General features: G+C 41.9%; 1 protein-coding gene across 1 annotated transcript in view; it reads right to left on the bottom strand.

Annotated features, from left to right (window-relative positions):
• The window catches only part of KLHL14 (kelch like family member 14), a 118,843-nt gene that overhangs the window by 7,915 nt on the left and 84,586 nt on the right, over nt 1–26,342 (bottom strand). Inside the window, exons 5-6 of the mRNA XM_014057467.2 lie at nt 4,880–5,070; nt 4,621–4,779 (exon numbers count right to left, since the gene is read on the bottom strand). Coding sequence (XP_013912942.2) covers nt 4,621–4,779; nt 4,880–5,070 — 350 coding nt within the window. The remainder of the gene's footprint in view (nt 1–4,620; nt 4,780–4,879; nt 5,071–26,342) is intronic.

Genomic DNA, 26,342 nt, shown 5'->3' with positions numbered 1-26,342 from the left:
TTGTATATTGTTTAGGAAACCAATGCTGGTTCCCAGCTCTGCATATCATTAGGTGACCTTGGCTGTCTGTAGCTTCTCACAAGGCTTACATGGGTTTCCATCCTCCCCTTCTTCCTTACGTTTCAAGACCCCCTGCTCCCCAGTGCTAATGTCAGGCTGTCAGCTCATGAAGCTTGGATAGGTGAGATGCAGCCATGACAGACCTCTAACAACTACAATAGCTAGGGCTGTTAATAACATGTAAGATGAAAGATTTTTCTACTCAATATAATATATTGAGATTTTGATTTCATGGTATAAAGGGATTAGGAATATTTATAGTAAAGCTTTTTTCACTTCATAGAGTTTGCACTGAGGGATTTCTTGTAAATTCTGTCTTTGACAATATTCTGATGTTTACAGTTTGCATTGTAAGAGATATGTAATGTCTTCTTGTACTCTGTGATTTTGAAAACAGAGCAAAAGAAAAATGTTACAAGCAAATCAAACAAGCAAAACTAATGTGTATAGACAAATATAGTATGTTGCAATGTCACTTGCAAGGAATTGTAAAATTCCAAAGATCCGTAAGATCTCTGTACAACTTCTTATTAACTTGCGACCAGAATTTCGATTGCCAAGCAATATGGTTGTTAAGTGAGTTATGCCTAATTCTACGACCATTTTGCCATGTTTGTAAAATGAACCACAGCACTTATTAAGCGAATCAAATGTCTGGCTGGAAAGGTCACAAATGGCAATCACATGAGCCTGGGATTTTGCAATCACTGTAAATACAGGCAGTCCTCAACTTACAACTATTCATTTAGTGACTGTTCGAAATTACATTGTCTAATTACACAACTAAGAGCCTTTATTAGGACTTATTTAGTGGTGATACGGGCGGCAAAATGTACTCATTTTTCCGCTCTTATTGCTTCCGCAGAATCTCGCCCGGCCACCCTGTTTAGGATAACCCGCTCCCTCCTGAAAGGGGAGGACGCGGGGGAACCCTTACAGGGAAGAGCTGAGGAATTTGCTCAGTTTCTGTCAGACAAAATCACTCAGATTCGGATGGACCTTGACTCCACTTGGACAGTACCAGCGGAGGTGCCGAGGGAGGGCCTTGATCAGATTCTTGGAATGAGTTCCAGCTTGTCACCCCTGAGGAAGTGGACAAGGCCATGGGAGCGATGAGTGCCTCCACCTGTTTGGTCTCGACCAGCAGGGAGGTAACATGAGGCTGGCTCCAGAGGATCACGAACACCTCTCTGCAGGAGGGATCTTTCCCGCAACCTTTGAAGGAAGCGGTGGTAAGATCCCTCCTTAAGAAGCCTTCTCTGGACCCAGCTATCCTCAAAAACTATCATCCAGTCTCCAACCTCTCTTTTTTAGGGAAGGTGGTTGAGAAGGTGGTGGTCTTTCAACTCCAACGGACCTTGGATGAAGCAGATTATCTAGACTCCTTTCAGTCTGGTTTCAGGCCTGGTTAATGCACCGAAACAGCTTTACTCGCGCTGACCGATGATCTCTGGCGGGCCAGGGATAGAGGACATTCCTCTATCCTGGTGCTCCTTGACCTCTCAGTGGCCTTCGATACCATCAACCATGATATCCTTCTGCGACGGCTGGAAGAGGTGGGAGTGGGAGGCACCGTTTTATGGTGGTTCTCCTCTTATCTCTCCGGCAGGTCGCAGTCAGTGTTGGTTGGAGGACAGAGGTCGACCCCTAGGCCCCTTAAATATGGGGTGCCGCAGGGCTCGTTCTTGTCCCCTCTCCTATTTAATATCTACATTCGCCTGCATGGGTTTAAATACCATCAATACGCGGATGATACTCAGTTGTATCTCTCCGCCCCGTGCCAACTCAGTGTAGCGGTGGAAGTGATGTGCCAGTGTCAGGGTCTGGATGGGAGTGAACAAGCTTGCACTCAATCCTGACAAGACCGAGTGGCTATGGATGTTGCCCCCCAAGGACAGTCCAGACATTCCATCTCTAAGCCTGGGGGGTGAAACTTTACACCCCTCAGAGAGGGTCCCCAACTTGGGTGTCCTCCTGGACCCGCAGCTGACGTTAGAACATCATTTGTCAGCTTTGCCCAGGGGGGCCTTTGCCCAAGTTCGCCTGGTGCATCAGTTGCGGCAGCTACCTGGACCGGGAGGCACTTCAAATGGTTACTCACGCCCTCATCACCTCAAGACTTGACTACTGTAACGCGCTCTACATGGGGCTGCCCCTGAAAAGTGTTCGGAGACTACAATTGGTCCAGAATGCAGCCGCGTGAGCGATATTGGGTGTACCAAGATACACCCATGTTACACCTATCCTCCGCGAGCTGCACTGGCTTCCTATCGGTCTCCGAACACGCTTCAAGGTGCTGGTTATTACCTTTAAAGCCCTACATGGCCTAGGACCCAGATATCTGGGAGACCGTCTTCTGCCACATACTTCCCAACAGCCGATAAGATCACATAGGATGGGCCTTCTCCAGGTGCCGTCGACCAGACAATGTCGTCTGGCGGCTCCTCGGGGGAAGGCCTTCTCCGTAGCTGCTCCGATCCTCTGGAACGATCTACCCCCAGAGATCTGGACCCTTCCCACTCTCTCGGCCTTCCTAAAGGCTACCAAAACCTGGCTATTCCGGCATGCCTGGGGCTGTTGACCTCATGAATGAGGTCCAGCCCCCCCTAGATTGAGTGCATGAAGTGATTTTTTTAATCTGTTTTTCTTTTCTCTATATTTTAATTTTTTTTATCCTTTTAGAGATTTATTTCTGTAAGCCGCCCGGAGTCCTTCAGGATCGGGCGGCTTATAAATTTATTAAATACTTAAATACTTAAATTGTCACTGAAAAAAGTGATTTATGACTCTTTTTTACAGTTATGACCATTGCAGTATCCCACGGTCATGTGATCAAAATTCAGATGCCTAGCAACTGACTCATATTTATGACGGTTGCAGTGTCCTGGTATCATGTGATCATATTTTAAAACTTTTGTTAACTTTCTGATAAGCAAAGTCAATGGGAAAGCCAAATTCACTTAACAACCATGTTACCAGCTATCAACTGCAATGATTCACTTAACAACTGTGGCAAGAAAGGTTATGCAATGGGGCAAAAGTCAATTAACAAATGTCTCACTTAGCAACAGAAATGTTGGGCTAAATTGTGGTCATAAGTCGAAGACTACTTGTACATGGGATTTCAAATGCCCAAACTTTGATCAGGCCACATTGATGCTGCAATGATCATAAGGACGAGTACTGGTCATCACATTTTTCAATGCCATTATAACTTTGAACAGCCACTAAATGAATGCTTATAACTTGAGGACTACCAATAAAAACATTGGTACAGAACACTAACATGAGGAAAATATGTTAGCAGAAGGCATTGTATGTATGTGCGTCCTAAATTCTTCAGTGAAACCCCATCACACTGATTGAAAAAATATCTTCTTTTAGATAGTTGTACCCTCCCCATACATTTCATGTTTCGAAATGAGAATAATATAAATGTAATCCTTTTTAACAAAATTTAGTAGTGCATTAAATGAAATAGAGAGCTGTGAATAAAACCAAAGGAAACCAAAAAAAAGAAATTTTTTAAGAACATAATAACATTTGGATTGACTTTACAAAAAATAAACTCAATGACCCTTTCATTTAAATGCACTTAATAATAGGGTTTTTTTCTGTCAAAAGCTACACATCTCAGGAGTATTCTAAACAGTGAGAGAAGCCAAGCCAAAAAAGCAGAACATGATTGGCTTTAATTTAAACTCCAATTTAATTAATTACTGTTGCTATTCTTTGTCTTTTCAATAAATTCTATCTTCTGTCACATTAAATGACAAGTTGCTGGGAACTTCTGGAACAGTTCCAAAGAGTATAATCAAGAATTTTGCAAATAGAACTCTGAGGTTGCAAGTTATATCTTCTGTTTTAAATAATAAAAAATTCAGGAATTGATAGTTACTGGGGCCATAATGGTGCTTTCCTAAATTAATGGGAGCAAGATTTGGGAGAAAAGGTGAGCATATAAAAGATTGGAAGTAATTCTGTTTTTTCTGGGCACAGTGCCGCAGACAAAATTATTTTAGATATAAATACTTGTCCAACATGGCAGCAGAATATTTTTGCAATATGAATACAAAGACGTAATACATGCTTTTAGCATTAATAAAATGCTAATAAAAATAAAAAAGAAATTTTGATCAATTGTATTTATGCCAATTCAGAAGTTCCCAGATAAATGTTTTGCAGCTTAATATTCAGTTTCTTCATGAAATCTAGGAACAGTTTCTCCTTGGAACTCTTGTATAACTTCTTATGATGGCAAATAATTTATAGAGGCAAATATTGCAGGGAATTTGGGTTAATAATAATCTGTTTGTTACAATGAATTCATAGGGATGACAGATCATCCATGATTCTGAGTAATGAAAATTCTCTTTTTTATTATCTAAAGCATTCATTACTCATTTATTTAATCGGGAGTTATAAATTTTCCTTTCCTCAAAATGTTGCTGAGGCATGATACTAAAGTCTGTGGCAGGTTTTTAACTAAAGTAACAGAGAGAAAAACAATTTTCGATCAAAAATCAGAAAAGTACATTATTTTGCTATTTAAAAAGTGACCTTTCAAATGGTTTCCTCCAATTGCATACAGTCGGTCATTCATTACGGCCAGCGTGTGAATAGCTCTTTTTGTGTTCATATCTTGTTTTCTAGCCCAGACATCCATTATAGGGTCATAGCAATAGAGCCAGGGAACATATTCACCATTATGGACACCACCTATAAATCAAATATACCTCTATTAGTTACAGTTTTTAAAATAAAATTTTGACTCAACCAAATTTTAAAACAATCAAATGGAACCTAGGAAACAGCTTACCTGAAATATAGATTTTTCCATTATGTACAGCTCCTGCATGTGCTGCCAAAGGCTGTGGTAGGGAAGATACATAACGCCACTCATTTGTCTCTAAATTATAGCATTCCACACTTGACAAGTAGCCAGTTTCATTTCTCCCGCCAATCACGTACAAGTTCTTATCAAGGCGACATGCATAAAAACTAGCTCTCCTGGAGGACAAAAATAACAAATAGAGCAGTTAGTTTCCAGTGACTATAATTAATTCTGTCATAATTATTTACAAAAGTTGAACAAAAAGCATTTGCTTATTAATATACTTCAAAGAATTCAAATTGTGGTTTCTTAAATGACTGAACTCAAGCCCCCACTTTAAATACTAAGAAAAAGAAATAAAACAGTGAATATTGCAAAACTTTTGAATGTAGCTACCCTCGAAATACTTGGTATAATTCTCTAGCAAGGATATTGTAGGGCTGGGGAAAAATACAAGAAAAAATTAGGAAGCTGGAAACTCAGGCTATAAGGAAAGATTTGCACCTTTTCAGTTTTATAAAAGGTGGCTACAGGGGATTGTTTGTATGGAAAAATGGGATATACAGACAATGATTTTCCCCATTCTCAAAATATTGGAAGTTAAGAATCATCTAATAATAATGGAAAACGCAAACCAATGGAATACTTCACACAGCATATTATTAAATTTTGGAATTTGATGCCAATAACACTGATGACAGAGATAAACAAATTAATAATGTATAAAGGATGGTATTAATAGCTATTGTTCAGACTAGAAGAGATATTGTTAAACAGATCAGAGATACAGAAAAAAAAACAACCAGAACAACCTTTAAAAGAGCAACTGCTTCTATGACCTAATTGTAAAATTTCATAAGTGTAGTGATTAACAAGATGCTGAACATCTTTGGCGTCTGTTGCGATATACGTGCAGGTATGCATCTGCCATACTGTAACACGTATAGAACAGAAGCAATAATTAACCATATGATTAAATCAGTAAACTAAAAGCAATAATTGGCCATATGATTAGATCAGTAAAACAAACTGTCCAACTCCAAGCGTTGATTAAATCAGTACCCTTAACACTAAGGAGATCAGCAACCACAGACTTGTAACTAAGCGTTGATTAAATCAGGGGTTACAACTGTTTAACTCTCAAACATTAATTAAGCATTGGATGTTTGCATGATGATAAAAGGTTTATTGACTATGAGTATTGTAGAGGTTTACATGGGAGTAAATGAGTTACCATATACCATAAACTTGTACAATCATGATTGGTCCGCATTGGCTATGTGAATCCACCCCTTCCTTGTGTATGCTCAATAAAAGAAGCCTCCGGACTCTGTTCCGGGTCGGTTTCGTCCCGAAGGAAATTCGTGTCCGAGTCTTCTTTCCTCATTGGCTTCATGAACCACCCGCGGAGAAATCGCATCTGGTGACCCCGACGTGATGATCTGTGCTGCCCGTCTCATCTCACCCCCGGCCGGGAAAAGCCTCGCACCCAGGGCCGGCCGTCAGCGAACGGAGCACCCTCCCATTTCGTGAGTATGAGGTCGGGCTTCTCGAAGGAACGCAACTTCGGGATATCTCTAAATTTTCTGGTGTAATTATTCAAGCGATGGGCAAGTTGCTTCCCGTTTTCCCCTTGAAAGCATTTAATTGACATTGATTTATGTCTAAAATCATTGACCAATCTACCTGGAAAAAGGGGTCTTTAGGTGAAAACCTGAGAGTTCTGTTTTTTCCCTTCTTATTTTCTCCTTGTTCTTGTGTAAGATGTCTTCAATCCAAAAGACAGGGATTTTAAAGTGTTCAAAGAAAGAAAAGAGTAAACTGGCAGAAATTGCCTTCGCTCAGTTTGTTTCCCCCCCCCCAAAAAAAGAGTACAGAGAAGTGTTTTTTTTTCCTTCCTTCCTTCCCTTTGCCTTAAAGTAACAACCCAGGAAATGTTTTAAGTTCATTTACAGGAAAAGTTTCATCCTTGCTTCTATCGTGTGTTTAAATGATTTTACCTGTTTATTTCCTTCCTGAAGCATGTGAATCCAAACCCCACTTTGCATCTGTGATATCCCCATAATGTTACCAGTTTATCTGTTTAGTAACTGATGATTTTACCTTTTTTTTTTTACTCTGCCTGCAAGCTTTCTACCCACCCAGCCCCAAGCCCCTCCCTTACCCTTAATCCCCCAACAATGCCTTTTCTGTGGGGGAGGGAACCTTGTTTTCATGTTTTTCAGGCCTGGAAGATTTACTCTTCAGGTGAGTAAAGATTTTTTCCTTTTGGGGGAAGGAGGAGAGTGTTGCCTTGTGTGTGCATGTAAGATGAAGGAAATTCCTACTAAAGGTTTGCCTTCAACCCTGAGTAAAAATCCTCTGCACATCTATCTGGCCAACCTACTCGAAACCTGGCCTCTAAAAGACAGTTTTGATTTAGATTTTATAACAAGTTTGCTGATTTTCTGGCCACCATCAGATGAACTGAAGAGAAATTCTACTTGAGTTTCTTCCCCAAAGTGATTAAGGAGTCCACAGGGATATGTTAGAAAGCTGTTAATAGTTGTCTTTTAAAAGAAAAGTAGAGCTCAAGCCCCACCCAGATGCAAATGATGTGTTAATAAAATATCTATATATCTTGCTCTTTAAAATTATGCCAGCGCTGCTTGGAGATCAAGATAGAAACGGAACATCCCAGGGAGAGACAGATATTAACAATCTAGTGCTTAAGGAGATACAATGGGCATAACTTCGAGCAAAAGTAAGAAATTTAGCAGGTAACGAGGTAAAGCCTGACTGAATGGGAAGACCTAGGTAATTGGACTTGATTACTTTGATGTAATGTCTGTTAAAAAATTCTTAGGTGTGCATCTAATAACATATTGAATTGAATTGATGGTGATATGTTTGATCAGCTAGCTAAATAAATAAATAAGCTTGGGCTTGAAGCTGTGGGGGAGGGAAGAGTAGTTAGGATTTAAACTGCTCTCTGAGTTTCCCCACTGCTTGGAGAATGAGCCACAAGTTCTCCAAGGAAAGACATTTGAAGATTTAAAGTGACAGAACCTCCCCCAGGCCTGAAAGTGTTGTTTCATGGTATGTGTGCATGTGTGTGTGTAATCATTTTCAGACCTGGAGGGAAGTTGAGATCTCTTAATAATAGAAAATGGAGCTCATTGGCTTATGTACAGCTCCCTGAAATAATTGTAATGATTGCTTTGCATGGAAGAATGAATGAAATGGGATATTTTTGTGTGTGAAATTAATTTACACAAGCAGTCTGATTGCAGTGCAAATGTATGTCGATGGTAAAAGTTGGTATGAATGTACTTTAATTCCTTTCATATAAAGAAACAGTAAGTTGCAAGGTTGTTTAATGGTATGTGTGTGTATGCTTGTGTGTTATGATTGGTTGGCATGAGCAAGCATGATTGCAGTATGAATGTATATGTCCCCGAAAGTGATAACTGAAGAGATCCAAAGACCTGTGATTGCCTGCGTGAACCCCCCCCCCTTTTTCCCCCTCTGGGTCATTCTTTGGAGGGAAGCAGGAGAAATGGGGAGAGTGTGTGTCTGCTCATTTTTTCAGTGAGCGTGTGTAGATACCTGTGAATGCCTCTGCATCCCCCCCCCTTTTCCCCTCATTCTTTTTGGGTCATTGAAGGGGGGCTGAAGTTTTCTGCTCATTTTAACTATTTTTTTTTCCTTTCTCTTCTGAGAAATTTGCAGTAAATGGGTGACTTGCTCCTTCACCCTTACCTTTCACTGTTATCTTTTCATCTATAAAAGTTATGCAGTTACATTTCCTTTTCTGCTCTGAATGCAATTTTGGTTTTTCTCTCTTCCTTCTGGAACTTTTTTAGGTTTAAAATGCTTAATTATACCTATAAACAGAAATGATTTTGAGATATTTTGCTTACATTTGTAAATGTTTTAACATACTTGATGAGAATTTGCTTCAATCTGAATGGAATCTAATATTTTGGAGCGTTGACTCAAAGTACCTCTTTTTTAATTGCATTTTTTTAACAAAAAAGCTATTTTTCTTCCCTTTCTCTTTTACACCTGAGTGCATTTTAAAAAGCTTGTGAGTCAAGGTGCTTTACCCTATGATACTTTGTTTGTTTGTTTGCAACACAAGTTGTTGTCTCTTTTGAAAATTTACTCATCTTACTGCAAAAGTGTTTCAATCATAGAAGCAGTGGGAATGTCCTGTTCCATGAAATTTACATCATTTACATTGTCTGCCTTCTGGAATAATGTTTGGATTTCCACATTTGGACAGAATGGGTGAGATTCCACAACATGGGACTAAAGATATGTCTGTAAAGAACTGTATATTTGGCCTCTCTTTTTCTTCACCTAAGACACAAAGGACTGCTAACTCTTGAATTGGCTGCTGGCGATTGCATTCTGATAAAACCTGACATGAGGAGAAAAAAACTTAGCCAAGCCTGGGACAGACTCTACCTGACTGACCACTCTTATCAGCAAGCTAAGCCTAATGCCATCCAGCAGATATGAAAGAATGGACCCTGAGATGGAGAAGTAAAGACCAAAGGACTATCCCCAGAAGACAGCTGTAAAGACTATAGGGAAGGGTGAAAATTGATCCTAAAGTTTTCTTTCTTTGCTTCCTTCACAGAAATTCATTGTAAGGTTTCTTTTTTGTCTCATTTATATTGTAATCAGTTTTAATGTATTCATGTAAGAATTGTATTTTGAGAAGGGCTAGCACAGCAATTCTGAATACCTTGGATTTATGTCTGGTGGGAGGGAAAGTTTGTCCAAAATGTCTGTATTTTCTGTATTGTAGAAGCAGCTACACACGCGCGCGCACACACACACACACACACACACACACACACACACACACACAGAGAGAGAGAGAGAGAGAGAGAGAGAGAGAGAGAGAGAGAGAGAGAGAAGAGCCTATTCAGAATTAGATTGAAACTATCTCCTCCACACACAGTTTTTGCACATTAGCTAAACTCAATTTGGCCTCACTAAAATAAAAGCCAGGGCAGGTTGAAGAACCATCCCTTTTAAAATGGGCAGCCTGTAACTTAAAGGGAAAGCATGGCTGTGGATAATTTTTGGGATTTCTGCTTGTTTAAAAAAACCTGTCTGAAAGCTCATATAAAGTGATATCTGATACTAATTGGCATGGAAAATTGGGTACTGTAAATTTCTTTCCAGAAATTTGTGCCCTCATTGCTAGACCTTCATGGTTGAAAGCTATCTGGGAGCCACTGAAGAGATACTCTATTGTCTCTCTCAATGCTTTTTCATCAGGAGAATTAAATCTCCCTGATCTGACCAATTTTAATCTTTTGTCAAACACATGTGCATTCCACTCACATGTTTTGAAGAAAAAACAAAAGGAAGGGGGTATGTGGGAAATTTAATCTTACAAATTGCTGTTTTCAAATTGATGAAACTGGCAAGGTAGTGGCCGATCTCACCGCGGACTTGCGGAAATTGGTTCACGTACCCATGCAAAAGTGGACAGGATTAATGGATGATGCAGGCTTCCTGGGAGGAATTTTTCGCAATTGGAAACAAGCCGCCTTCATGGCAGGCATGGCGCTCCTAGGGTTTCTCCTTTTGCCCTGCTTAATCCCAGTGATCCGAATCATCATTCAATCCACAGTAGAAAGTATGACACAGGGCAAAAACATTAACACAGCAATCTTTGATTCGCAACACAAAGCCCTACTGACAGCATTCTCTGATGAAGACCCAGAGAAAAACGATACTCCCTTCCGACTCCTCAAAATTTAAAACAAAAGGAGGAGATGTTGCGATATACGTGCAGGTATGCATCTGCCATACTGTAACACGTATAGAACAGAAGCAATAATTAACCATATGATTAAATCAGTAAACTAAAAGCAATAATTGGCCATATGATTAGATCAGTAAAACAAACTGTCCAACTCCAAGCGTTGATTAAATCAGTACCCTTAACACTAAGGAGATCAGCAACCACAGACTTGTAACTAAGCGTTGATTAAATCAGGGGTTACAACTGTTTAACTCTCAAACATTAATTAAGCATTGGATGTTTGCATGATGATAAAAGGTTTATTGACTATGAGTATTGTAGAGGTTTACATGGGAGTAAATGAGTTACCATATACCATAAACTTGTACAATCATGATTGGTCCGCATTGGCTATGTGAATCCACCCCTTCCTTGTGTATGCTCAATAAAAGAAGCCTCCGGACTCTGTTCCGGGTCGGTTTCGTCCCGAAGGAAATTCGTGTCCGAGTCTTCTTTCCTCATTGGCTTCATGAACCACCCGCGGCGTCACATGCTGACCCCCTCCCTGCCTGGTTTAGTGAAGGGGGAACAAGTCCTGATATGTCACATGACGCTGCAAGTTTGACACCCCTATTTTATAAGGAAGGGAGAAGCAGTGTCCTGTATAAAAGATGCTATATTCCAAGTAAGCTGATATTATGAAGATTTATAGATGAGCTATTTGGGGTGGAGCATTATAGGTAAGGCAGAAGACAAAAACAATGCAATGTTGATAGTGTTGGATTTATTCACATAGTCATTAACATTTGGTGCATTTGGTATCAGGCTAGGATTTAACAACTCAGTAAGACAAATTTAAAGTTAGGACAGATAATGTAACAATAATAAATTAGCTTGACTTTCACTTTCTTTATGGTCCTTCAAGGGTCATTGTTCTCAATTTACTAAGAGAACCATATCATCAAATTTTTTCTTCAATTATCGCTTTTCTTCTCCTTTCTGCACTACTGCAAACAGAACAACTTTCCTTGTATTACATTCATTCTTTCCAAAAAAGGATTTCTCTGGCTAACTCTGAACAAAATCTTATTTATCTGCTTGTTTCCATGGTCATATTTCAAAAGAAATATAAAAGTTTACCAAGGAATCAATATTGCTACCTGACATCTTTTCAGACAGTCAGTTTCAATAATTGTCAGTGCTTCTGAAACTCCAAGGAGTTATTTTTTGAACACATTTCATTTATTCATTAAAAGTAATCTGGCATTCCTTTTGTCCCTGTATAAATAAGCCAAGAATCAAAGTTTAAGATAATTCTTCTTCAACACATTCCAGATGATGTTTTATTGCGCAGATTATAAATATTTTCAGTAAAAGAGGACCAAAATTCAGACATCAGATGAGGCAAGATAATCTAACATATACATTTTTCCCACTCCACAAAGATTACAGGGGAATTATGGCAGAAAAGACAGTTAGATATCTGATATCTGCTGAAATTATCTCCAGAACAAAGACAAGTCCAGAGACAATCCATATGTACTCGCCTATAGCTGACTTTGTGAATAAATCGCAGAAATTGACATTTTTACAGCTTCTTGCAATCAGCTGAAGGTAACAGGTTCAATCATACTTTAAATCATATATGGAATTTCTCATGAATTCAAGGTTTGACCAAACCTCATCTTTTTAATAACTTTGAAGTTTATTTTTTGTACTGCCTCTTTAAGATGGAAAACCTGTGGAACGGTGAGCCTACAAATTGCTGGGTTACTGCTTTAGAGAAAGACTTTGAAACTAATTAGAAAGATTATCTCATGTGAGAAAAATCTATTTTATTAACTTTTCAATGCAAAACAAAACTTTGAAGATTGATTACCAAAGCACATGATGGCTATTTTAAAGGAAAACTTAGATCTGTGCATGTGTGACGTGCTTGAGCTTTTTAATTCTTTACTACAGCTAAAAGTTGTTACGGAAGATGAACAAATTCCTTTGAAGACAACTGAAATGGACTTTAAGATGGGCTTAAAAATTATAACTAACAAGTAAGAAATAGAAATGCTGGATCATCTAATTAGATGATCATTTTTAAAAAAGCATACAAATAAAGTACCCAAATAATGTATCCTTTTAAATTGAAATGTAAGAGATTTACTGGAGTAAATCTTCATGGAAATTACCAGTGGACTAGGATAAAGATGACAAGAACTTCGTGAGACAGGACAAAGTGATTAGAAAAAAATAAGAGTTGGAATTTTATTTATGCAACATTGCTGGGAAGAAGGAAAATAACCCCAAAACTGGTTTATTTGACTGTACTTAAAATTATCTTTGATGTTTAATATTTATCTGGATTGGATAGTTTCTCTTTTGAAAATGGTTTAATGAATTTATAATATTTACATTATCAGTTTTGATATCTAAATAAGGGTCTATTGTTTCTGGTAATGTTTAGCAACTTCCAATTTTATTATGTTTTGCAATTTTTAATTGCTAAGAGAGGGGTGAGGGAAATTTAGATTAAATGGAAAGAGATTATATTTTATGTTATTAGGTATTTTTGTTGATTTTTATTGGACCTTGGTTGATCAGTAAAGAGAAGTTTGAAATAAGATGATACTTATTGTAATTTAAGACAATTATAAAATTGTTAATGTTCAATATTCTTGCTGAGGATGAAGAGAGAAGTTTCTTTTTCTTATTATCTTTTGGGGGGGGTCATGGGATTTTTTCTTATTTCTCTTCCCCTCCCCCACACTTTTTCTTTTTATGCATATCTTTGTATTGTTTCTTTTTTAGTTTTCATCTATTTAATAAAATTATTTAAACAAATTAAAAAATAAAGCTAGTATCCTTAACCCATCCTGAAGTGTGAAAAAGTGCCTACCGTACCTGCAAACATTTTAAAAAAATGTTCACTCACTGGACTTCGCCCACAGTTCGGCGGAGACTCTGGTTGCCGCCTGGCATTCGGCGGCGTCGGAGTCTCTTGATCGGATTGCGCCACTACGGTCCCTCCGGGTCAGTGGATCCCGGAGACCTCCTTGGTTCACCGAGGAGCTCCGGGAGAAGAAACGCCGGAGGAGATGCCTAGAGTACCTGTGGAGGTCCGATAAGTCCGAGGCGAACCGAGCACTTCTGACTACCTGCACCAAGGACTACGTTCGGGCATTAAGAGCTGCCAAAAGATCACACATCTCTGCCTTGGTAGCGTCCGCCGAGTCACGCCCAGCCGCCCTGTTTAGGATAACCCGCTCCCTCCTTAATAGGAGGGATGCGGGAGACCCCTTGCAGGGTAAGGCTGAGGACTATGCTCAGTTCTTGGCGGACAAAGTAGCTCGGTTTCGGTCGGACTTGGACTCCACCGCAGTAGACCCAGCCGAGACACAGGAGGACTACTTGGCAAATCATCTCTGGGTTGAGTTCCAGGATGTTGCCTCTGGGGATGTGGACAAGGCCATTCGAGCTGTAAGTGCCTCCACCTGCATTCTGGACCCGTGTCCCTCCTGGCTGGTTGCCAACAGCAGGGAGGTGACACATGGCTGGATCCAGGCGGTCGTGACCGCCTCCCTTCGGGAGGGGCACTTCCCCGCCGTACTCAAAACGGCGGTGGTGAGACCCCTCCTGAAGAAACCATCCTTGGATCCAGCCATTTTAAACAACTTTCGTCCTGTCTCCAACCTCCCCTTTATCGGGAAGGTTGTGGAGAAGGTGGTGGCCTTCCAGCTTCAATGGGCCTTGGAGGAAGCTAGTTATCTTGACCCCTTCCAGTCCGGCTTCAGACCTGGTTACAGCACAGAAACCGCTTTGGTCGCATTGACCGATGATCTCTGGAGGGCCAGAGATGGAGGCTATGCGTCCATCCTGGTTCTCCTTGACCTCTCAGCGGCTTTCGATACCATCGACCATGGTATCCTTCTGCGACGACTGCGGGAGGTGGGAGTGGGAGGCACTGTTTTGCAGTGGTTCTCCTCCTACCTCTCGGACAGGTCGCAGTCGGTGTTGGTCGGGGGGCAGAGATCATCCCTGAGGCCCCTAACATGTGGGGTGCCGCAGGGTTCGGTCTTATCCCCCCTACTATTTAACATATACATGAAACCGCTGGGCGAGATCATTCGGAGGCACGGGATAAAATACCACCAATATGCGGACGATACGCAACTGTATCTGTCCGCCCCGTGCCAACTCAATGAAGCGGTGGACGTGATGAACCAGGGTCTTGAGGCCGTTAAGAACTGGATGAGCGCTAACAAACTGGTACTCAACCCGGACAAGACCGAGTGGCTGTTGTGTTTCCCTCCCAACAATTTGGCTAATGTTCCAACACTTAGGCTGGGGGGTCAAATTTTATACCCCTCAGATAGGGTCCGCAACTTAGGAGTCCTCCTGGATCCACAGCTGACTTTTGACCACCAGTTGTCAGCTGTGACCAGGGGGGCATTTGCCCAGGTTCGCCTGGTCCACCAGTTGCGGCCCTACCTAAACCGGGAGGCTCTCGCAACAGTCACTCAAGCCCTTGTGATCTCTAGGCTGGAATACTGCAATGGGCTCTACATGGGGTTGCCCTTGAAGTGCATCCGGCGACTGCAGTTAGTCCAGAATGCAGCCGCGCGAGTGATAGTGGGCGCACCGCGGTTCGCCCACGTTACACCTATCCTCCGCGAGCTGCACTGGCTACCTGTCGGTCTCCGGGTGCGCTTCAGGGTACTGATGACCACCTTTAAAGCACTCCATGGTAGTGGATCTGGGTAATTGAGAGACCGCCTTCTGCCGATTACCTCCCTTCGACCGATTAGATCGCACAGACTGGGCCTCCTCCGAATCCCATCCGCCAGTCAATGTCGACTGGCGACTACACGGAGGAGAGCCTTTTCTGTTGCAGCTCCGACCCTGTGGAACGATCTCCCCGTCGAGATCCGTACCCTCACCACCATCCAGACCTTCCGCGCAGCCCTCAAGACCTGGCTCTCCCAACAGGCCTGGGGATAGGTTCCCAATTTACCCGCCCGAATGTTGACTGTTGAATGAAAGTTGTGTTTTATTATTTTTCTTTTGTTCACATTTTGTTTTGTCTTTTGATACTGCACCCCCTCCCCTGTGATTGTAAGCCGCCCTGAGTCCCCTCAGGGAAAAGGGCGGCCTATAAATCTTAATAAAATGCTAAATGCTAAATGGACAGAATCCATAACAGAATTAAAACCTGTATCTATTTCTATGAAAAGTTAAAGAATATTTTCTACGCCATTTCAAACATGAAAATTCCATGGAAGTTCCAAAGCACTAGTATCTCCAACAAAGCCCTATCAATGGATTCATGACTTTAAAAATGTTAAAATGGTATTAACAGATCTGAGTTTAAAATTGATTCATAATAAGGATACATAGATATATACTATACTTGTCAAAAATGTATTTAATAGGATGGACATCAGATTTTCTATGCTAGTTCGATCTCTCAAATTTCATTTATACCTGCTGTATAATTTATCTCAAAATTACAACAAACATCTCTCCAGGCACAGTCTACACAAGTAGACTCCCCCCCTTTAAAATTTATTTCCCTCTGTATTGGGAAGCAAAAGTATCCTTTTTCCAATCATTAGGCACACATGCAGTCTTCAGCTATGTCGATAAATCACACTGCCACTCCCTAAGCAAACCACATACATCTTTTAATGTTTCTCCAGCCATATCATTTTAAAACTTTTTAGACATTTATACCTTCATTTCATTTTTCTTGGAAACTAACATTTGGAACAAGGGTGTCAAGGCGTAGGGGCCAGATCCAGCCCGTGGAGTGCTTTGATCAGGCCTGTGGAGCCACCCTGGAAACAGCGAAGGACCGGCCAGCTGTGCCTCTGCCAGTGAAAATGGAGCTCAGGAGGACTGCAGGCAGCCCATTTTTGCTCAGAGCACCACAGGTGCCCCCAACACGAGTGATGTTGAGCTGGCCATGCCCACCCTAATCATCCTCACCCTGGCCCCCCAAGGTCAAACACAACCCTGATAAGGCCCTCAATGAAATTGAGTTTAACACCCCTGATTTAGAGTATTTGTTTCAGTTCCTCTCTTCTACATATCACATTCATTCCCTTGAAGTTATCTAAAATACTTCTTCAAGCATTTCCTCACTTCATGTTCTTCCTCTGAAAATCAGTGTTGTCAAAGTGTGCAACAATAAACTTGAGGACAAATAAGTTGTTTATGTAAACAGAGTATAGACAAAAGCATAGCCAAAATGCCTTACAGTATCCTTAAAACAGGGGTGAAATGGCTAAGGATTGAAATTTCATTCTTTAAAAGTCTGTAGATCTTTGTTGCTACATAATTACTTATGGCAGCAATAAAGCTTATGTATCCCAGTTGTGTTCTTTTTTCTCCATGAAACTCCAGTGTGCATTTGAATTCCAAAAGAAAAAATTGTTGTAGTGGCTTAGGAGTAATCTAGGACATGTTCCAAATTATTTCATCATTTTAAATTCCATTTTGCACTTATGGAATCTTTTTTTCCAGCTCTCTTCATTATTTTCAAAACAATTATTTCCATCTAAATCATTCTGCATTTTCTTCCTTTTCTTAATTTTAACTATTCTTTGCTCACTGTAGCTACATTTTTACAACTTTGTCTATATTATACACTTCTCTCATTTTTTGCAGCAATCTTTCTTATTTTCTGTTTTCCTCATCCATAGCTACTTCTTCATCATCATTCTATCAAGGCTTTTTTTTCCTATTTCCCATTACAATACCTTCATATGCTTATGCAGCTCACTGTAATATTTTTCTTTTCACTTTTGGGAGATTCTTTTTTTATACTAAGTTCATACTTTCTTTTCTGAAGTCCTTTTACCGTCTTTTTGGTCTTTTGACTTTATTGCTTTTATTCCATATGCAATTTTTTCCATAGATCCCCTCTTGACATTATCAAGAAAATAATCTAATTTCACACTCACTCTACATATCTTTCACTAATTCTCTCATGTTTTTCATAATAAACAAATTAGTCATGTAACAAAACAGATATATGTTCATTTTATTGCAATATATAAATGAATACTTATGCTTACACCACATATTCAAAAAAGTTTTTTTCTAAGCAAATGCTTCCAGTCATTATTTTAATTCGCTCATGAGTCTCTGAAATAACTTATTTTTTCACAACTCTCTTATCTTGTTCCCATTTTATTCCTCCATTTGTGTCACTTAACCAGAAGTTTCAGTTTTTGCAGAATTCACTATTGTTTCTTTAATTTACATTTATCAGACTGCAGTAGGCTACTACTGTATCGTCAAAATAACGATTCCAAATTTTATGCACATGCACAATTGCGTACAGATATATATTCATATTTTCTGATGTACCGTATTTTCACGACCATAAGCCGCACTAAAAATCCTAAATTTTGATCCAAAATCGGCAGTGCGGCTTATAACCCGGTGCGCTTTATATGTGGAAAAAGATCTCCCAGCTGCTTTGCTCCTCGCGACTGCAATAGATGTCCAGAGGCGGCTTTTGGGGCTGGTGGGGATTGGATTTCCGGCTCGGTGGCCCCTGTCGCTTCTGGACGTCTGTTGCGGTTGTGGGGAGCCGAGGAGAGTGTGGGGGGGAGCGCGCGGCGGTTCTTGGCGCTCCGGGAGGCGGGAGAGGCGCGCGGTTTGGTTTCTCCTCCCTGGGCGTCGCGGCGGCGGCCCCGGGCGCGCCGATCCCTGTGTTTTTCGCATCGGGGTGTGCTGCAAGAGCATGCCCCGATGCGAGGGGCACGGGGATCGGTGCGCTTGGGGCTGCTGCTGCGGCGTCCAGGGAGGAGAGACCGGGCCGCGCGCCTCTCCCGCTTCCCGGAGCGCCGGGGGCCGCCGCGCGCTCTTCTCCGCACTCTCCTCGGCTCCTCACAACTGCGGTGGACGTCCAGGGGCGACAGGGGCTGTCGAGCTGGAGGTCCGGTCCCCATTGGCCCCAGGAGCCGCTTCTGGACATCTGTTGCAGTCGCGAGGAGCGGCGCGGGGGTTCTTGGCGCTCCGGGGGGCCCCGGGGGCAGTTGGGAGAGGCGCGCGGTTTGGTTTCTCCTCCCTGGATGTCGCAGCGGCGGCCCCGGGCTCACCGATCTCGGTGTTTTTCGCATCGGGGTGTGCTGCAAGAGCATGCCCCGATGCGAAAAACGCGGAGATCGGTGCGCTTGGGGCTGCTGCTGCGGCGTCCAGGGAGGGGGGGCCGGGCCGTGTGCCTCTCCCAGCCGCCCCCGGGGCCCCCTGGAGCGCCAAGAACCCTCGCGCCGCTCCTCGCGACTGCAACAGATGTCCAGAAGCGTCGGGAAACGTGCGGCTTATAACCCGGTGCGCTTTATATGTGGAAAAAGTTTGAAAAATTAACGTTAATTGATACTGCGGCTTATAATCCGGTGCGGCTTTTGGTCGTGAAAATACGGTAACCATTTCTCCACACTTGGACTGTACTTTTTGACCATTATCACCTCTTTTCTCTTTATTTTCTCACACACATAAATCTATTTTTGCCCTTAATTTCATTTATCGATTCATGCTCTTACAATCCAAGTCATATCCTCCATAATATGCTCTGTCCAGATGGACTCATAGTTATAGATCTCTACCACCAGAGTCATACATTATGACTTTGGCCAAATTACAGTTTCACATAATGCTTTATATTAAGATATAGATGTAGACTGGATTAACAACATCAGTTACATCCATACTATATGCAACAGTCCTTGCTAACCATAATTTCTGACACATTTGTGCCAGTTATTTCATAAGTGCACTTATACAAGATATAAGGTCCACACAGCATTGTGGTATGCACTCAGAATGCATGTTTAAACAATTACAAATGTATAATTTAAAATATTATTTTTTTAAAAGCAACTCATTTAGAAACATTTTTTGTAACAAACTTATTGCCTGTGTGCATTTTTTATTTCATCCACATAGTGTCACTGTCTGGAACAAAAATATAACATTGTGTTTTAACTTTCAAAGTGTACTTTATTGGCAAACTAGTAGTATGTTTTAGGTTTCTTTTTCCTTCTTTACCACCAAATAAATTACATTTGAGCCACAGAGATCTAATTAATTAATGTAACATTTAATTGCTATAAAAAACTTCCATGCTAAATTATTACCTTAAAAATACAATTTCAGAAAGGAATAACCCCTCATATATATCAGATCACCAGAAATAACTTGCTACCTCTGGTAAAATATATTACATTGAATATTTCTTCCATATCAGGATATTGGTTCAATCATAAATCCTTCAGAGCCTTGTGAAAAAACGATCCTGTAATTGAACTTTGGACAGTGAGACGGGCAACATATAAATTTAGTAAGCATACTTAGATGTTCTGACCCCCCTCTTCCTACACCAAAGCACGGCGAGACAAAGATACTTCAAGGATTTATTAACACACAGACTAGACCTTGGCAGCAATCCAGCAAGGACTAACCTTGGCAGCAATCCAGCCTGCCAAGCTAGCCACGATAGCTTCTCCAGCTCTAGTAAATACGTTGATTCCTGCGACAAGCGTGTGGAAAGTCATTCCTTTTATAGTCTTGAGAGGAGCCTAATTACCATCAGCTGAGTTCAATTATCTCCTGTAACTGCGTAACTGTTCTTTACGCCTATTAGCCCTCCATTGCCGGGCATCTGGGACCAACTCCCTTGTCTCCACTGCATGACGTCAGGATCACACTCCCTTGTCTCCTCCCCACTGCTCCAAGGCTCAGGTGGCTCCTGGTGGCCAACCAGCTTCTCTGCGCCCTGCTCGGAGTCGGAGCCCTGTCCAGGGTCCTCCACATCCTCCAGAGCTGACTCATAAGGCCCCTCGCTGTCAGAGTCTGGTGGCAGCTCCAACGGCTCCTGCTGGGCCACAACACTTAGGTAACTTTGATAATGTGGATACATGAGAAAGGTAAGAACATCTTTCTTGAATTCCGCAGACAATGGTTTTTCCCCAGAATCTTACAGGTTGATAAATCTATTTTACATTGAATATGTATCAAAATTATGAGTAATTATAGCAACACCAAATTCTTTTAGAGGGTCACTTTCCACTGAAGAGTTTATGATTGAAACACTGTGCTGTTTTTCAATATTACAGATACCTTATGACAAGCCAGATTGGGTCAGTGGCTGAATGAGAAGGGAAGGTGGCACCCTTACTTCTTAAATATGGATGAAATTCATTGTTATAAAACTCAGGAAAATGATGTATCCCGTTTACAATCTGGTCAAACCATTGATTGACATTCAGAATGGAGAAATGCTCCAAGAAGCTCCAAGATGATTCAATTCCACTATCTAAACACTATTTTCCCTGCTAACAGAACCATATTAGCCTTATAATGGTCTTGGTGATTAAGCTATAGAGATAATGATAGCACAAGGTGCATATTGTATCCATTTCTTAGTCTTTTCAATAAGCTAACAGAAAAGCTAATATTTTCAGCTACATTGCACTGATTCAGAATTATCCAGTGAAGCTTAGAATTTGAAAAATTTAAGCTGGAAATTCTTGAAGAGATTGTTCATATTCCTTTAGACTGGTATGGGGCCATTTTTCTCCACAAGAATAGATACATCTTACCAGCATTCATAGCCCTAACTGCCGACCACTTATTACAATAATGGCAACTGATAATTCTCCATGAAATCTTTAAAAACTTATTTTTTTTAAACAAGTAATAATTGATCAATACAGCTTAAGTTGCAAAACAGTATGGTAGTTAAGCTATAAGGTACTGAAGGTACTGAACGTTTAATGGACAAATGGCATACAGATCTTCAATTTTTAAAAGAAAAGAAACATAGGAAAAGTCTATCAACCCTTCAACTGGGTTTCAATCACAACAGAGAACTGTTTGCAATTAATGTAGTTTATAAAGCTTCTTGGCTTTTGGATTCCAGAAACATTGTAAGCAAATAGTTAACATGGTACCACAAACTGAATCCAACTCAATTATTTCTGTAAGCAAGCTATCTCCTCTCTGTTAAAACTAGTATCTTTCTTTATTCCAAAGCAATATAAGATGAAAGTCCCTAACAATGACATCTGAATGAATCTAATTCTAAGTAATGATTGTTAACTGGAGAAGAACTGTCATGGAGATTCTTTTCAATGAGAGAGAAAACAAAATGACAATGTGCATTTGAGGAGATGGAAGTGGTGCAAATCATATTAGCGTTATGTCACAAAATTCAGTTCAGTTCAGTTTATTAAACTTGTATGCCGCCCTATTCCCAAAGGGACTCAGGGCGGCTAACAAACCAATAGGGAATGGGGACAATACAAAGAAAACAGACAAGACAAAAAAACAAAATACAGAAAACAGGTTAAAAAAACTCCTCAACAGCCACAACAATTCGAGTGGGGCTGGGAACTCATCAGCCCCAGGCCTGCCGGAACAGCCAGGTCTTGATGGCTTTGCGGAAAGCCTGAAGGGTGGTGAGGGTCCGAATCTCCATGGGGAGCTCATTCCAGAGGGCCGGAGCAGCCACAGAGAAGGCCCTCCTCCGGGTGGTCGACAGTCGACATTGGCTAGCTGATGGAATCCTGAGGAGGCCTAATCTGTGGGATCTAATTGGTCATAGGGAGGTAATTGGCAGGAGGCGGTCTCTCAAGTACCCAGGTCCGATACCATGTAGGGCTTTAAAAGTAACGACTAGCACCTTGAAGCGCGTCCGGAGTCCAATAGGCAGCCAGCGACCAAGGCCTCCACTGGACTGTGGACGAGAGTATCAGGTATAACACCAAGCGCCGTCTGAAAGCCCGGAGGGTCCATAAGGCGCCTGGGGTGGAACCACCTAATCGGTTCCTCCTCCTTACAGTGGGGGATTGGCCTCCGAAAGTCAAGCCTCAGTAGGAAGTGGTCCGACCATGACAGGGGCAAGATCTCAATACCCCTCAAACCAAGATCACAACTCCACTGCTTCGAGAGAAATACGAGGTCGAGCGTGTGACCCGCTGAGTGAGTCGGGCTCCGGATTACTTGGGTGAAGCCCATGGCTGTCATGGAAGCCATGAACTCCTGCGCTCCATCAGAGTGCTCGCCGAGTGAAGGCAAATTGAAATCCCCCAGCACCATAAGCCTGGGGAACTCAACTGCCAGCTTGGCTACTGACTCGAGGAGTGAGGGGAGAGCTGTTGCCACACTGTTGGGAGGCAGGTACGTTAACAACAAGCCCACTTGACCCTCAAGGTCCAACTTCACCAGTAAGGACTCATACCCAACAAGGTCCGGAGCAGGGATCCCACAAGGAACTAGAGACCCTCGGATAACAATGGCTGCTCCCCAACCCCTTCTCTGGGGTCGCGGCTGATGAAGCACCTGAAAACCCTCTGGGCACATCTCAGTGAGGGGGACTCCTCCCTCTGGGCCCAGCCAGGTTTCAGTAATACATGCCAGGTCTGCCCTCTCGTCTAAAATTAGGTCCCGGACGAGGGGAGCCTTGTGAACCACAGACCTGGCATTTAGCAACAGCAGCCTGAGACCAGGGCCCTGACTACTCATGCCATCTGGCCTTGGAGTGGAACTAATAGTGCCGGAAAAAGGGATCTCTGTGACGTAGCGAACCCTCCTTCCCCGGTAATGGCTAGCCCTAACATCCCCGCCATATCTGCCCCTCCCTGTTATGACCGTAATGTTCCGGCCCACTCCCATGTCCATGGTCCCTCCACCCTCCCCCATGGCCACCGCGTTCCCCGGCAGGCCCTTCGAATTAGACATCCTAAGGATGGGATTAGGCCTAGGCCCCCCTGACACTTCTGCAAAGCACTCAGTGCAGGAGGTACCAGCTATGGTCCCAGCCTTCTCAAACACACACAACCATACTATCAGACAATCCCCACAGACAATTTAAAACAAAATAACAACAATATAGTTAATAAAAGTGGGTACATTCAATCAACCACAATCATACCACAACACTCTCCATACAGATTAAAAATTTAAAAACTGCACAGTAGTGCCAAATGGGATTTGCTCAGAATTGTCCTGATATGGAAGAGGAAGTTTATGTCCCGATCTTCTCCCACAAGGTGCACAGGGTCCAAAAGGCTGAGAAAAACAGTAGCTGGAGGGTTGGCACACTCCCCAACCACGTCCTCTTTGTCCATTGCCCTCTCTCTCTCTGGCGGGATGGAGATGTAGGGTAATCGGCAGAGGCATAAACGGGGGACCCAGAAGGGCCAGCGACAGAATCATAAGTCTCAGTTCACTCCCCAATGTTGATCCGGAGGATAAAGACAAGGGGCGGGATAGCTGGAAGGCAAACAGGCCGTAGGTGGCGGATATAAAAGCGAGAGTCATAGAGCCGGCCATGGGTGACAACTAGCCGGGATCAAAAACACAGCCATCCCCAGGAACAGGAGAAGCCAAAGGACTGACCCCACGATGATACAATCACGATGGAGGGGGGGGGGAAACCCCACTCTCAGCTGAGCTGCAATGCTCTCAAGCGGCGACAGCAAACCGGTAGGCCATCAGGCTAGCAACCCCACCCCCCATCCCTCACCCTAGCCCTAAACCTAGCCAGCCCTAAGCTTAACCCTAACCCTGACCCTAACCCTAATCAGATCTAACCCTAGCCCTACTCCTAACCCTAACCCTAACCTAACCCTAACCCTAACTAGTCCTAGCCCTCCTAGCCCTAACCCTGTCCCTAGCCTGACCCTGCAGCAGCACACCAGCAGTTGAAGGGATCAGGCAGTCGAAGGGGTCGCCCCCCCCAAGACGGGCCTCCAGTAGCTGCCCCCGCAGTGACCAATGGCGGTCCCAGTAGATCGAATCCCCTCAGCCAGCTCTTCCAGGCTCCAGCAGGCTCTTCCAGGTTCCGGTAGTCGGGTGGCTCTAGCCGATCTCACGCCAGTCTCCCCCGAAACAGTCCGAAGTGGCCTCAACAAAAACCGCATTCAGATCGTAAAGTAAAGTAGCGCTCTCAAGAGACTGCAGCAAAGCCGTGTAGTTCTCTAAGGCCACTCTCAGTCATTATTCCTGGGGAGGAGGGATACCCTCCCCCACAAGGTGCTCAACGCCGCTCGCCCACGCCGTGGGGCCGTTCAAGGCACAGAATTAATCAAGGCAATGGTGGCAGTTCACAGCGGTCGCGCCAGCGGGAGCGGCATCCAGAGCAACCCGCGCCGTCTCCAGCTCGTCTCCCGCTGAGCGTGGCAGTTCAAAATGGCTGCGGCAGTGGCAGACTGAAGCAGCCCCAGCAGTCTTCAAGGCACACCCCAAGCACTCTCCATGTTAGAAGGCAAGTAACGGCCCGAACTCAGCTCGTTTCCCGCCGGGATCCACCGTCCGTGTGAGGGGGGGGGGCGCCGCCCAACAAGCCAAAGGCCATTCGTGAGTGTCTAAAAACGCCGAAGCTCGTCCCTGAGCCTCCAGGCAACGTTTTTCCAAAATAATTACCTCTCCAGATAGATAGATAGATAGATAGATAGATAGATAGATAGATAGATAGATAGATAGATAGACAGACAGACAGACAGACAGACAGACGATAGATACTGAGATATAGACAAATAGATACCGATCAATTGATTAATAGATAGATACTCAGATAGATAGATAGATAGATAGATAGATAGATAGATAGATAGATACTGAGATATAGACAAATAGATACCGATCAATTGATTAATAGATACTCAGATAGACAGATGATAGATACTGAGATATAGACAAATAGATACTGATCAATTGATTAATAGAGAGATACTCAGATATATATATATATATATATATATATATATATATATATATATATATATATATATATATATATATGTTATATTTATGCTGATAAATTTAAGTACCTGACTTTAAATATATATATATATATATATATATATATATATATATATATATATATATATATATATATATATATATATATATATATATATATATATATATATATATATGTTTTTATTTGTGCTGATAAATAAGTAAAGGAAGACTAGTATAGATCTATTTCAAGCTATTTAGCTCTCATCAGCTAGCCATATCCTTACTGGGATTCGAACCTGTGCTCTAGTACAGTAAGGATATGGCTAGCTGATGAGAGCTAAATAGCTTGAAATAGATCTATACTAGTCTTCCTTTATTTATTTATCAGCACAAATAAAAACACAAATATAACAAAGGCAACAGTAAAAATATTGGGTTTCTGTCTGGATGGACTCTTGTGACGAGCCTAATGACAGAGAGTGGAAGTGTGACCTTCCTCCCACACTTGGGCATACCAGGGGTTGTGACTTTAAGTATGTATGTATATATATATATATATATATATATATATATATATATATATATATATATATATATATATATATATATATATATATATATATATATATATATATGATAATACTGAGATATAGATAGATGATAGATAGAGATAGATAAGAGAGATAAATAGATACCGATAGATAGAGATAGATACCAATATAGAGATGGATAGATGAGAGATACCAATCAATTGATAGATACCCATCGATCATCAATAGATACTGAGATGGAGATAGATAGATAGCGATAGATGCATACCTAAAATATAATGGTAGGTTAAGTAGATGAGAGATGAGAGAGAGAGACAGTTAAATGGGGTCACTTAGTGGGATTTACATTACTATTCCAGAAGTGAGATCATTAACGACATATTCTTTCTATCTATCT

Source organism: Thamnophis sirtalis, unplaced genomic scaffold, assembly GCF_051295495.1.
Source record: "Thamnophis sirtalis isolate CommonGarterSnake01/CBP01778 unplaced genomic scaffold, rThaSir2_p1.2 scaffold_2, whole genome shotgun sequence".
NCBI classification, from domain to species: domain Eukaryota; kingdom Metazoa; phylum Chordata; class Lepidosauria; order Squamata; family Natricidae; genus Thamnophis; species Thamnophis sirtalis.
Note: the sequence above shows the minus strand (reverse complement) of the source record. Positions and strands in the feature narration are given on the sequence as shown.